The following is a 12,492-nucleotide window of genomic DNA, read 5'->3' as shown; positions in this document are numbered from 1 at the left end:
TTCTTTTGCAGGTGGCTATCCTTAAGAAATGCTTACATTTTTTTACGCAGCTCTTCAGTACATGCTAACAAGTGTACATTTCTGTTTCATGTCTAAATGATTGGTTGCTGTTCATTTGTCAGGAGTGCAGTGTTCTAATGTTGGATTAGCCCCAATTTACTCTTCTTCAGATTGGCAAATGTTGGATGAAGCATGAGACACAGATGTTCTTTTAGACGAGATGATGGTAGCCTACTAAGTAGTAAAGTGCTTTGATTTACAAATAATTCCCATTTGTTTTCTTTAACAGCCTGTCAGGAGGCAGTCTCTTACTCCACCTCCACCAAACACAATTACATGGGAGGAGTACATATCTGCTGAAAATGGAAAGTGAGTATTAAATACATATAGTCTGTGTATATAGCCGCTGCTACGTATATACTTAATGTCGTTTTCAAAACATAATGGCTTGGATCAGGGTTTCACATGAATTGAGTTCTTTTCACGAGACACTCCACTGGGAGGGAGATTATTTTTCACCGATTCCTCCTTTCCCTGTGCCCTGTGAAATGTCGCCCAGGAGGACCTTAGCTGTGGGCTGGTCCACTGTCCCTCAGACCTTGTGGCGGGCTGGAGAAGCAGCACCTGGGGCGGAGGAGCTGGAAGAAGAGGCGAGGGGGCAAGTAATCCTCCTCCCCGCCATCGCTTCTCGTGGGTAGGCAGAGCGAGCTCGTCCGCTCCGCTCTCTGGCCCACAGGAGCACCAGGGCGGCGGGGGCGGGAGGAAGAGGCCGTGCCATGAAGCCAGAACCCACCACGAAGCCGAGACTCCTGGCGATGGGAGGAAGAGGCCAAGTGGTGGAGGCTCTACCAATCAAACGCTGTGCCTGGTTTACCTCAGTGCGACACAGGGACGTCTCTGCCAATCAAACACCAGTGAGGTAAACCAGGCATTTGAGAGGCAGAGGAGCTGCCGCCATCGCCGGGAGTCTTGGCTTCGTGGCGGGTTCTGGCTTTGCGGAGCGGGCCGGATTTAGGACCCAAGTGGGCCTGATCTGGCTCAGGGGCCTTAGTTTGCTGACCCCTGTTCTAGGAGGCGGCGCTGCAGGCTTCAGTGGGAAGGAAGAACTGGTGAATGTTACATTTTCTTTTCGCCAGGCATGAGTTTTGACTGAATCAGGGTCCCTTCCATGAGCAGAAGCCCATAGTGTCTGTAATTCCTGGGTTAAATCCTACATGTGCATTTTATTTGGCATTACAGTGGTACCTCGGGTTACATACGCTTCAGGTTACAGACTCCGTTAACCCAGAAATATTGCTTCAGGTTAAGAACTTTGCTTCAGGATGAGAACAGAAATCGTGCTCCGGCGGCGCAGCGGCAGCAGGAGGCCCCATTAGCTAAAGTGGTGCTTCAGGTTAAGAACAGTTTCAGGTTAAGAACGGACCTCCAGAACGAATTAAGTACTTAACCCGAGGTACCACTGTACTCTTCTGTGTTTTTAGCTTTTCCTATATTATCTGCAAACTGCCTTGAGTCTTGGTCTGGGGAAAAGGCAAGATATAAGCATTATATAAATATGCCTTCACCCCAAAGGCGCACTTTTCCATTGTCTCCTGAGAAAGACAGATGCCAGCCATATAAATACGATAATAAAATAATAATTACAGGGAATTGAAACCTTCTATTCTTCAAGCTTTTTTATTTAAAATTGTGTGTTTCAATATATTTAGTTTTATATATTAGTTTATTTTCTCTGGAAGCATACAAGCAATTTCTGCAATGAGAGTATATTTTCAATCAGAATGCATGAAGGACTCAAATATCATCTGCGCCGGGCCTTTATTGGGGTTTAAAAGTGCACATCTGTGAAATTTAATTATCTATGAAACCAGCCATGACATCCAAATTTATTGCATAAGGTGCTGTCCTTGGCTCACCTCATAGGTAGTCATTTGAAACGTTTAGTATAGAATTGAGAACAAAGATGAATATATGAAACCATTCTTCCTATTGCTGCAGTAAAGCCTTATTAATTTGAAAATAGAAATGTCTGCTTAAAGTTGCACACACAGGTTTTAGATTGTATTGACTGACCCCAATACGTTTAGGTCCCATTGTTCCAATGGTGTAAAATCAGTCCCTTTCTCATGGGAATCAGATATGTCCTTTGTATTTGGTGTGATTTATCTTGAAGAAAAGTAGTATGATAAGATCTACTCATCCAGAGATCCGTGAAACTACTCCTGAGCTCCAAATGGTTTCGTGAAAAGCAGCATTCCGCACCCTATAGCAAACAGCTTTTGAAGGATGATTTGATAATGTGTGTAGACTGGGATGTGCATGTCAGAATGCTGTTGAATGAAACTCCTATTCCATGCACATAATCTTATTGTCATTACTAGAGCTAAAGCAGCTATCTCAAATTTGGTCAGTATTAGTGGCATCAAATCAAAGGCTTTTTCATCCTAGATTTTAACTGTGACAACACTGCTGTTTAACCCTCAACTCATGATATTGTCTTTGTTTTAATGACATCTTAAACTGATTATATATGCCTCGTAGTTTTTACTTTTTCACATGCTTGACCAAATCAGAAGTGGTCTCTTCATTTTGGACTTCAATGGGTTTGGGGTGAAATGGTCATGAAGGCTTGACTAAACACAAGATGACAAGTCTCTAATATTGATGGACTTGGAGAGCTTTGGATGACTCTGGATATTTTTCAGGTGCCTCAGCATGTCCTTACTTGTAAATTTTGGAATGTGATATCTTTCTTAACACTATTCAGAGGGTTAGCTCCAGCTTTCCAGCAGCATCTCCAACTGGAGAGGACGGGGGAGGCATTTTTGCCAATTCCTCCCACCCTCCCACAGCCCCATGGGAAGATGCTGTGGAGAGTGGGAGACACCCAAACATTATCCCACCATGGGACAGGGCACTGTGGGCTTCATGAGGAAGAGTGAAGTCTAATGAGACTTTTTGCTGGATCTCACTTCCTTCCAAGATTTGAGGTAGCCCTTCTCTTTGTGGAAAGATAACTCTGGATCCAATCCCAAATGTACAAGTTTAAATGTAAATATTAAAGAACAGTTCTAAGTTTCTAAACAAAATTGCACTCAATAAAGACAGTCTGTTTCAGTATGAATTTCTTTCATACTTACACATTGGTCCAGCAGAAGTTGTTTGATCACAGAAATTAGAAAGTAACATCTATTCCTTCTTTTCCCCCATTTTTAAAGGCTTCCACACTATTTCCATTTTAGTGTCCAATGGCCAGTATGGAAAGAACTGTTAAACTAGTTATCATGACCATTGGGCTCCATGCCACACTTGCAAAATGTTTTTGAAACGGTATGAGGGTTTGCTCTTCAAAGTCAAGAGACAAATTACCATTGGGTTCATCTGAATAGCTTTTTAGATCCTAGTCCTAGATTCTTAACTGTGTGAAATCATATGGCCAAAGTGTGTATGTGTATTTATATTTTTCTCTTTTCTACAGACTTCTGTTCAGTTGCTTTAATCTGTTAGTGCCTGGGCAGCTTGCCCGCTTGGGCAGTTTTTGCTATCTGAACTCTTCCAGGCACCATTAAACAACTTCTGTCAACTTGTTTTCCTGCACAAGAGAAATGCATTCCAATTTCTTATTGTTTTTATAAATTATGTCTCTAGGGAGGTTTTAATTTTTATTTTCTTTAACTTAGAGCACCTCATTTGGGTAGGGAACTGGTCTGCAAAGAAAGCAAGAAAACATTTAAAGCCACAATAGCCATGAGCCAAGAATTTCCTCTAGGAATTGAATCGTAAGTCTCAAACTGTCCACTACAAAAGTTTGTGAAAGGGCATGTGATTTAGCTAAAATACGCTGATATGTATAAAATTTTGCTTGTTCCAAAGACTGCAGTATAATACATTGTCATAGAATAAATGGGAAAACATGTTGCCTGCCATAGGTTCACCTCTACAATGATCCAATTCTTTTGTAGTTTCTCCAATATTCTTAAATGTAAAGTTCTCAGATTTTATCCAGATGTCTCAAGTCCTCTGTATTCTGTTCTCAAATATATATATATAAAATGAAGTGTGTATGATTTATTCTGCATCTAAGAGCCAATGAGCTTTCCATGTTTTGGCAACTTTTTCAAGTAGAAGAAAAATCTGGGGTGAAGGAGGTTGAACTTTGGCTAGGAGGATTGTGGGACAAGGAATAGGAATCGTAAGGGTGGGGTTGAAGTTATGGAAGTTAATGAACCCCTGCAAGAATGGCACTGGAGGTCTTGTAAGCAACATGTTGGGTTCTGAATCCTTTCAGCAGTGTACCCATACTAGTACATTCGCTCTACTTATGATCTGAATAAGTTAGCCACTTACATAGATGCTGTGGAGGAGATGTGGAAAAAATTAATGAGAGATATTCGGAATATATAGTGACTTGGAAATGTCTAGTTTTTGAAGTGTGATGCTTTTCTAGATCTTTATTATTTGTGTGCCCTGATGGGAAGTTTTCCGACATCTATAAAGAAAAGTTCCTAAACTGGAATTTTGGAAGATTCTTCCTGTTACGATTCAAAAGGAAGCTTGTTTTAAGCTTGACGCTTTACTAACGGAGTTCTTAATAAGTTTAAATTTCGAAACCTATTGAAATCCTGAGATTTAAAACTCACCTAACATAAAATAAATGAGTGCTAAAACTCAGTTTTACCCAAAGGAGAAACAATCTGGAAATCCTCCTACCAAGTCATGTGAAGCTCGCTGCAGTTTGAATGCTCAGTTGTGACTGTCTCTGAGCTGCATTGGACCAAAGTTATGTGGGACTATTTAGCTTACTCTTGCTTAACCTACATTGTGCTAACAAAAATGGTTCAGTGTAATTACTTGATTTGATTCAGTGGCCATGAACAATAGCGTCTTTCCCTCGGCATGTGTCTTGGCTCAGTTTGCAGTGATTTGCTGAGATGACACCTCTCTTTTTCTTACAGTGCACTGATTAGGAGTGTGTGGGTAAATCCTAAAGCTGCTAAGAGATGAACTTGTTACATGTGTGTGTTTCCCCCCCCAGGTTATTGAATGTTTTAGAAGTAATTGCACCCTTCAAGCACTTTAACAAACTGCGGGAGTTTGTGCAGATGAAACTACCACCGGGTTTTCCTGTAAAGTTAGGTGAGCTGTCGAAGTGTATTTCATCAATTAAAAGGGACTGTCTGCCCTGCCAAGAACATGGATTGTATTTAAAAGCCTTTTCAACTTTGTGGTGAGAAATGCAGTGGGCTGTCACTCAGGCTTTAGCAGGAAGATAGTCAGATCCTGGAGTGAAACTAGCATGCCATTTCATAGTGTACTGAGTGGAAAGTACACAGTAATAGAAAGTGAAGTTATTGCTTGAGTAGGCAACTTAGGAAACACATTTAGCATTTGGAGATACAGTGTGTATGGAAGGGAGATTAACCCTTTTCTGTATGCCCATAGTCTCTGATGAAAATCGCTTGTTTCCATCATAGTCTTACTTCAAAACTAGTGAATTTTGGCCAGTGAGAAGTGCGGCAATAGAGTAAGGCTGGAGACAGCATTTCACAAGAGAGGCAAACATGGTTTAATATCTTAGGGCCTTGTCCCCTCTGATAAAGCAGGCTAGTAGGTTTTCCCAAATATACAAAAACTTGCAGTACTATTTATCCAACATCCAAAAACGGGATGAGTACCATATTTTTTGCCCTATAGGACGCACTTTTCCCCCTACAAAAATGAAGGGGAAATGTGTGTGCGTCCTGTGGGGCGAATGCAGGAAGCCGCGCCAGGCTCCCAAAGGTTGCGCAGAGCTGCCTGCATTCTGAAGCCTGCGGAGCGCTGAAGAGCGCGCCCGGGCTTTGCGCAGCTCTCCGCAAGCCTAGGGAGACCGGCGCGGCTCCCTAGGCTTGCGGATAGCAGGCTGTTCTGGGGGCTGGGGTCGGGGGAAGCTCGGGCTTCCCCCGTGCCAGTCCCGTGCCCGGGGGGGGGATAATTCCCCCCCCCTTTATTCCCCCCCCCAAAAAAAACTAGGTGCGTCCGATGGGGCGGTGCGCCCTATGGGGCGAAAAATACGGTATACATGACAAGCAATGATTCAGTTTTCAAGACGTCAGCCCTCGTGAACAAAATTCATCTGCCTGCTACCCAAAGTTTCTTCAGAAGCTTACTGGGTGTCATAGAAAACACAGAAGTCACACAGTCAGTGCCCAGGGATTTGCTGTGTTGTGAAGGTACAGAGTTACACCGAGTTTGTCAGTGCTTTAACATGGTTGGAGGCTAATATTGTGCTCTTTTCTTAACAAATGAGAACAGTGAGGAGTGCAAGTATTTGCTAGAAGTGTGAACAGAGTTGGACAATGAAGATTTTTTAAAATATATTTTCACTGGGCCCTTTAGGGCAATCTCAAGCTACTTTACAATAAGTTAAAAACAATTTACACATATTCCTCCAGAAAGTACCAGAACCACTGTAAACTCTGTCTCCAACCCCTCCTCTGACACGCTGTTCCAGACAGATTACCAGGAAGTTGAGCAAGTGGGCTGGTGAATCCTTTTATGCCACAGAAATGCCCTTTTCCATTGTGCATTGTGCCTTTTCTAACCTCCCAATCCTTTGCTCTGTTCTTCCTAGATATACCTGTATTTCCAACCATCACAGCCACTGTGACTTTTCAGGAGTTTCGCTATGATGAGTTTGATGAATCAATCTTCACAATTCCTGATGACTACAAAGAGGACCCTAGCCGCTTTCCTGATCTCTAACTTAACTGGAAAGTTAGCAGTAAATAAAAAGAAAATACCAGCATGCCACAAGGAGACAGGAGAGAGAGGATGCAGGCAGCCCACAGACATCTGTCTAAAAGTGGGTGAAGTACGAAGGGACAGAACTCGCTAAAATGAAACCAGAAAGGGAACACACCGTGAATCTCAGTCAGTTGTACCATATAGCAAGCATCCACCTAGTGTCTAAACGAAAGCTGGTCTCCTGCTGTGTCACATGCATTTATACATCCAGACCTGCAAGCATGATAGCCTGGCACCTCAGTAAGTCCCCCCCCCCCCAAAAAAAAAACTTACATAACAGCTATAAGGACTGTAATTTGTTCTTAATTTTTTTACGTTTCTCGGTAATAAAAGCACCCTTGGACCATTAGCATAAAGAACTAAAATGTCTTACCTGGCTATTAGCCCTTTAAAATACCCATCTTACTTAAGCTGCTCTTATAACCTTCCTTGGAGCTTTGTTTTCATATATTGTAAATTCTGTAATATTTGTTCAGTAAATTGAGTATATAGTAGAAGGAATTGATTTTCTGCAGATGAATGAACCAAATGGTAAGCATTTAAACAGTTGCATTCATTTACTGCAATACGTGTCAGAATTAGAGCCTTCACTCTGCAGGGAATAAGGTACCTCCTTTAGCACCTTAGTGCAATTCATAGTGGTGCTATTCATATTCTCTCCCCTCCCCCCCCCCCGCCAACCTATCATTTCTCCAATGAAAGTTGTTACTAATCTTATCTAAATCTGCAGATATCCCCTCTGCCCTCCCCACCCAAGCTGGTTGGAAATGTCCTTGCTATGTTCGTTGGAGAGCATGCTTGGAGATTATTAAACAGCCCACAGGTTGAATCGCTGACATTCTTTTGGGTTCCTCAGAGCCATAAAAGCTGCCCATCAAACCTACTAAACTTGTATTTGTTCTCCAGTAGTATTTGGGAATATATTGAATATATTACTACAATAATCTTGGTTTACACTTTAATTTCCCAAAGTGTAAACCTAGATGTGAATAGGGATTGCAATAGATTGGGGATGGAGAGTACAAAAATGAAAGTACAAGAATAATTAAGGTATTTCCAGCATGGGTAGCTACAGAAAAAAGAATGTTTGTTTTTATTCAGAAGGGTTTTTTTTTTTAATAAAAAAAATTAGAATCTTCATATGGTTCCACTGTATGAAACTTGAAGAGAAACTGGAAAGAATGTGTCCAGAATTGTCAGTACTATGTTCATTTGTATTCCAAGGCTTATTAGCTTCCAGTGATGTGTAAATGTACAGAAATGTAAATATTTTCAAAGGTATATTCTTTGTGCAGTCTAGTCATTTTTTTCTTCTTCTTTTGGAAACTGCTCAAGTCACTTTCAGACTTAAGCCACCATGCTAGTTAACACACCCAGTGCTGGTGATAACTTGGAATGTCAAATGGGCCGAGGTGAGTCACAGTGCACAGTAAAACCAGACTCATGAGCCACATAAGCTTTGCCAGGAAAAAGGTTTCAAGCATATTCCCAAGTCCTATAGCTTTGTACTGTTGCAGTGTGCAGAGAGGAAACTCACGAGAAAAAAAATCTTCATGACCTAAAATAGGGGCCCAAATGTTGGGCCCAATTCCACAAATACTGTAAATTTGTTTAAAGCTTCAATCCTGAGTGATGTTGACAGTGAAGACTGACAGTTCTGCTGGCTTAGTATATCAGTGTAGCTGCCATATTGTGGAAAGTTCCATTTCACTACCAGTATCCACTGTCAGAGGATATTGTCTGCCTGTAAATAGAAAATGAACTTTGAAGGCAGAGCTGTTTTGTCAATATTTTTTTTTATCTAAAAAAAATCATGGTGTTTCCCCTGCCAGATAATTTCTGTAGGAGACATTGGATTTGAAGGTGCTTGACACTTCATGTTACCTATCCTGGGAGTATTTCATAAAACAACTGAGATGCTTAAAATGATATTTACAATGCTGTTCTCACACCAATGAATGGTGTGTGGTATGGGCTTGATAGGTGATGGCCACTAAGCTGTGGAAATATGCAATTGGTCATCTCCTACATATGTAAAATGACTGGATAAATAATGCCAAAGTTGTTTTTCATCGAGTTCTACAAAAATAAATGTTAGCCCATGAACTGTTAGACTAATGTCTAACGAGTGGGTCTCCTTTCACGGTAACAAAAAACAATGAACTTTGTGCTATTCAAGTCACAACCTTGTGTCCTTCTGTGAAGAAGGGCTTAAACCGGGTGGAGGTGCTTTTGGAGGACAGAAGTGATTTCAGAGCAATGTTATTCTGTTACACCCCTACTTTAAAGATTTCAGTTTATGTTGTATTTCATCCCATTAAAAAAATTTGTAGCTACATAAAGGGAGTTTAGTTTTGTTCCAGTAGTGGATTTTCAGGAAAAAGCAGCACCCGTTGTTGCTGGCAAAACGTCTGCAAGCAGATGCATATATAAGCAGATCTCTGGTATGTCAATTCAGGTAGTTTAGCCACCCATGCAATAGGAATGTTGTACATTGACTCTGGAAAATAAACACCTCTGTAAAGGGAGCTCCATGCCCGCAGTAATATTCCCAAAGGTTAACCGCTGGATTAGGAAGTCTTGGATCTGAGATTTTGATGCTTGGTTATTAAAGAAGAGTAGACATAAATGAATCAAAATTATTTGGCACTTAGTAGTTAAGCACTTATATTTTCTGACATAGCAGTGTCACAGCTAGGAACTTCAGTTGGGCATTATTACTGTGTCCTGGAGAACATTTGAATCTTTCTCAAGGATTTTTTTTTATCTCACAAGGGTATTGGGAAAGCGGGGGGGGGGGGGGTAAATTGTGAAGCAGCATTCATGCAAACTGTGCTAAAGTATCGCAATAGAAGAACCAGAAAGAGGCCAGATTATAGGTTAAGTGCCTCTTGCATGCTTATAGGTCATTGTTGGATATTAACATCTTTGGGAAGCAAGAGTGTAAAGGAAGTAGCATTCTAAATATTTTAGACTGATGCAAAAGTATACATGAACTTGACTTTTCTTTGAGGCTTTTGAAGCTTCTCTGAAGTACCATATGTCCTCTTAGAAACCAAGCAAAGTGTATTGGTAGGCATAACTATGGAATCCTTTTAAAAAGAAACCCCTGAGCTCTTCCTTAACCAAACTCAGTTTTACTGGTCTTCCAAATTATTGCTTTAACTTGTGGCAAAGGGAATAATCTTTCTTTCCAAGCAGCTGATGTTTGTCTCCTTATTTAAGTTTTAAACTGCAGTTGGATACCTAGCAATTTTTATCAGATAGTACAACTGTGGATATAAATCTGTGCTGGAAACCTACCTTAAGTTGAAGCATAATATATTCAAAAAGTTCATTTTTTAAATATATACTTGTTGATTTTGATTCATTAAAAGTTAATTACATTATTTAAACTTTATTAACAAACTTCCTATAATGCTGCAATTTTTCTTTTGACAGTTTATAATTGTGAAAACCTAATGTCATTTTTTTTTTTTTTTTGGTATATTTCATGTGTTCTTTGTCTAATCTAAACTCACCTTCACTAATAGTGTTTTTGGTTGTACCACTTAGAATAAAGACCAAAAGATGCTGTTTGCTTTTGAGACTGAACATATGGACATTTTCAGAAATCTATATTCTACCATGTGTGGACACTTCCTCCTTATTAGAGGAAGGCTAAAGAAAAAGGATGTTACAGTGTATCACTTTCACAAGGACATTTTATTGGTCAATTTTTCAATAAAATCCTCAATTTTCAGTGCATCTTTGTTGTTTTCAGTCTCTAACTTTATGGGGTGAGCCTTATATTCATCAAGATGAAATCAGCTGAGCAGCACACTATATTGACACTTGAGTCTTTCCTTTTGAGACTAGTCAAGGAGAGACTTTGTAAAGGAGAGTGAGCTTTTTTCCCCCTCCTCAGCAGGATTCTACTCAAGTCAGCTTCAAAAATGGGTACGAAAGATCTCTTTTGGCACAGAATGTGGGAGCCAAGGAAATTCAAATCGCACAGCCAACCAGTTCATTTCAACAAGATCTCCTCAGCAGACCTACGAAGTAAAAGATCCCTCCAAAGCATTCCCCTAGATACAGAATGCTCGTTTGTGAACAGTAGCAGATTGCTCAGTTCGTGGTGTTGCCTCCAAGCTTACAGCACAAATGTGGAGGCCCTATTTGTTAAACGGTAGTATCTCCACATACCGTTTACCTGGCTAAAAGTTGATCAGTGATGGCCACCCTTTTCACGTTGCCCAAGAGGTGACAAGCCGCATACGCCAGGACCTCCCTCACAGCACGTGTGTGGAATGGTGCTGGATTAGCAGCTACCATGCGTTTCAGGAGATTGTATCATAACTGCTGTCATAACTTGAGGTCATGGTTTATACGGGATTGAAGGTCAGCTTTGACCTATACAGTGGTGCCCCGCAAGACGAATGCCTCGCAAGACGGAAAACCCGCTAGACGAAAGGGTTTTCTGTTTTGGAGGTGATTCGCAGGACGAATTTGCTATGGGCTTGCTTCGCAAGACGAAAATGTCTTGCGATTCCTGGGGGTTTTTTTCCGCTCCCCACCCCTTTTCTAAGGCACTAAGCTGCTAATAGCCTTTTAGTAGCTAATCCGCTAATCCCTTAAGCCTTTAATAGCCGCTAAACCGCTAATGGGCTTGCTTCGCAAGACGAAAAAAACGCTAGACGAAGAGACTCTTGCGAGGCACCACTGTACCAGAATCCTGTTTTGCAGACAACTTTGCTCAGGATGCAACAGCTTCAGGAATGCTGCATCAGTATATAGTCAGTCTACATCTGAGCCACACTTATTTCTACATCCAGGTTTTGAGTCACTTGCTTTTTTTATTAATGCATTTTTCAGAAGCTCGCTAAGGGGCCAAAATAGATGTTAAAAAACAATCATATTTGCATGTCTAAATAAATAAAGGCATTGGAGACCCCCCAAGCTGTTTGACAGAGAAAAGAAGCAGTTTGGGGAAAATGTTATGGCTCTCCTCTGCATTCCTAGGCTAGTTCCCCATCATATAGCTATTTTTCAAAAAACAAAACTTGGGAAGGTATGAAACTACAATCACATTTAATGCATCATCTAGTTTGGCCCTTAGGAATGCCAAAACAGTTTCAATTTACTTTTGAGACCTCAGCATAAACGGATTGCTTTTGAATTGCTTTGTATAGTCACAAATAACCACAACAATTAACCGAGACTTCTAGCACATACTCATCAGTGGAGCTATCTGAAGACAGAGCGCTTCATTATCTTCTGAGGGCACGTTACATTTTTTCTAGGAAAAAAAAGGCTGGGAGACATTCTTTATATACTTCACTATATTGAGAAAATACCTCACAGTTATTTAGAAAGTTACATATCCATAAATTCTAAGAAGTTATTCTAAATAGCAATTTTCACTGTAAAACACCTGTGGAAAAATGTCATTTTCATATGCTACTTGTGTTAAATTTATAAAATTCAAACAAATAATGTAGGTCAGGCATGGCTAACCCGTGACTCTCCACATGATGCTGGACTACAATTTCCATCATCCTAACCCCCAGCCATACAGCTGGGAGTTGATGAGAGTGCAACAGCATTTAGAGGGCCACAGGTTACCCACCCAATATGGTTACTAACATGTAACTTCTATCAGCCTTCACTGGTTATCAGAGCAAGTTTTCTTTGACAGATTGGCATTCAGAATGAATGGCACTTGGA

General features: G+C 40.7%; 1 protein-coding gene across 1 annotated transcript in view; it reads left to right on the top strand.

Annotated features, from left to right (window-relative positions):
• ANKRD13C (ankyrin repeat domain 13C) overlaps positions 1-10,533 on the top strand; it is a 29,267-nt gene extending 18,734 nt beyond the window's left edge. Inside the window, exons 10-13 of the mRNA XM_083448358.1 lie at positions 290-369; positions 3,681-3,779; positions 5,036-5,136; positions 6,614-10,533. Of these exons, the coding sequence (XP_083304484.1) occupies positions 290-369; positions 3,681-3,779; positions 5,036-5,136; positions 6,614-6,744 (411 nt within the window). The 3' untranslated portion in view covers positions 6,745-10,533. The remainder of the gene's footprint in view (positions 1-289; positions 370-3,680; positions 3,780-5,035; positions 5,137-6,613) is intronic.
• Positions 10,534-12,492: the final 1,959 nt, after the last annotated feature.

Source organism: Podarcis tiliguerta (assembly GCF_965153285.1).
Source record: "Podarcis tiliguerta genome assembly, chromosome: 6".
NCBI lineage: Eukaryota > Metazoa > Chordata > Lepidosauria > Squamata > Lacertidae > Podarcis > Podarcis tiliguerta.
Note: the sequence above shows the minus strand (reverse complement) of the source record. Positions and strands in the feature narration are given on the sequence as shown.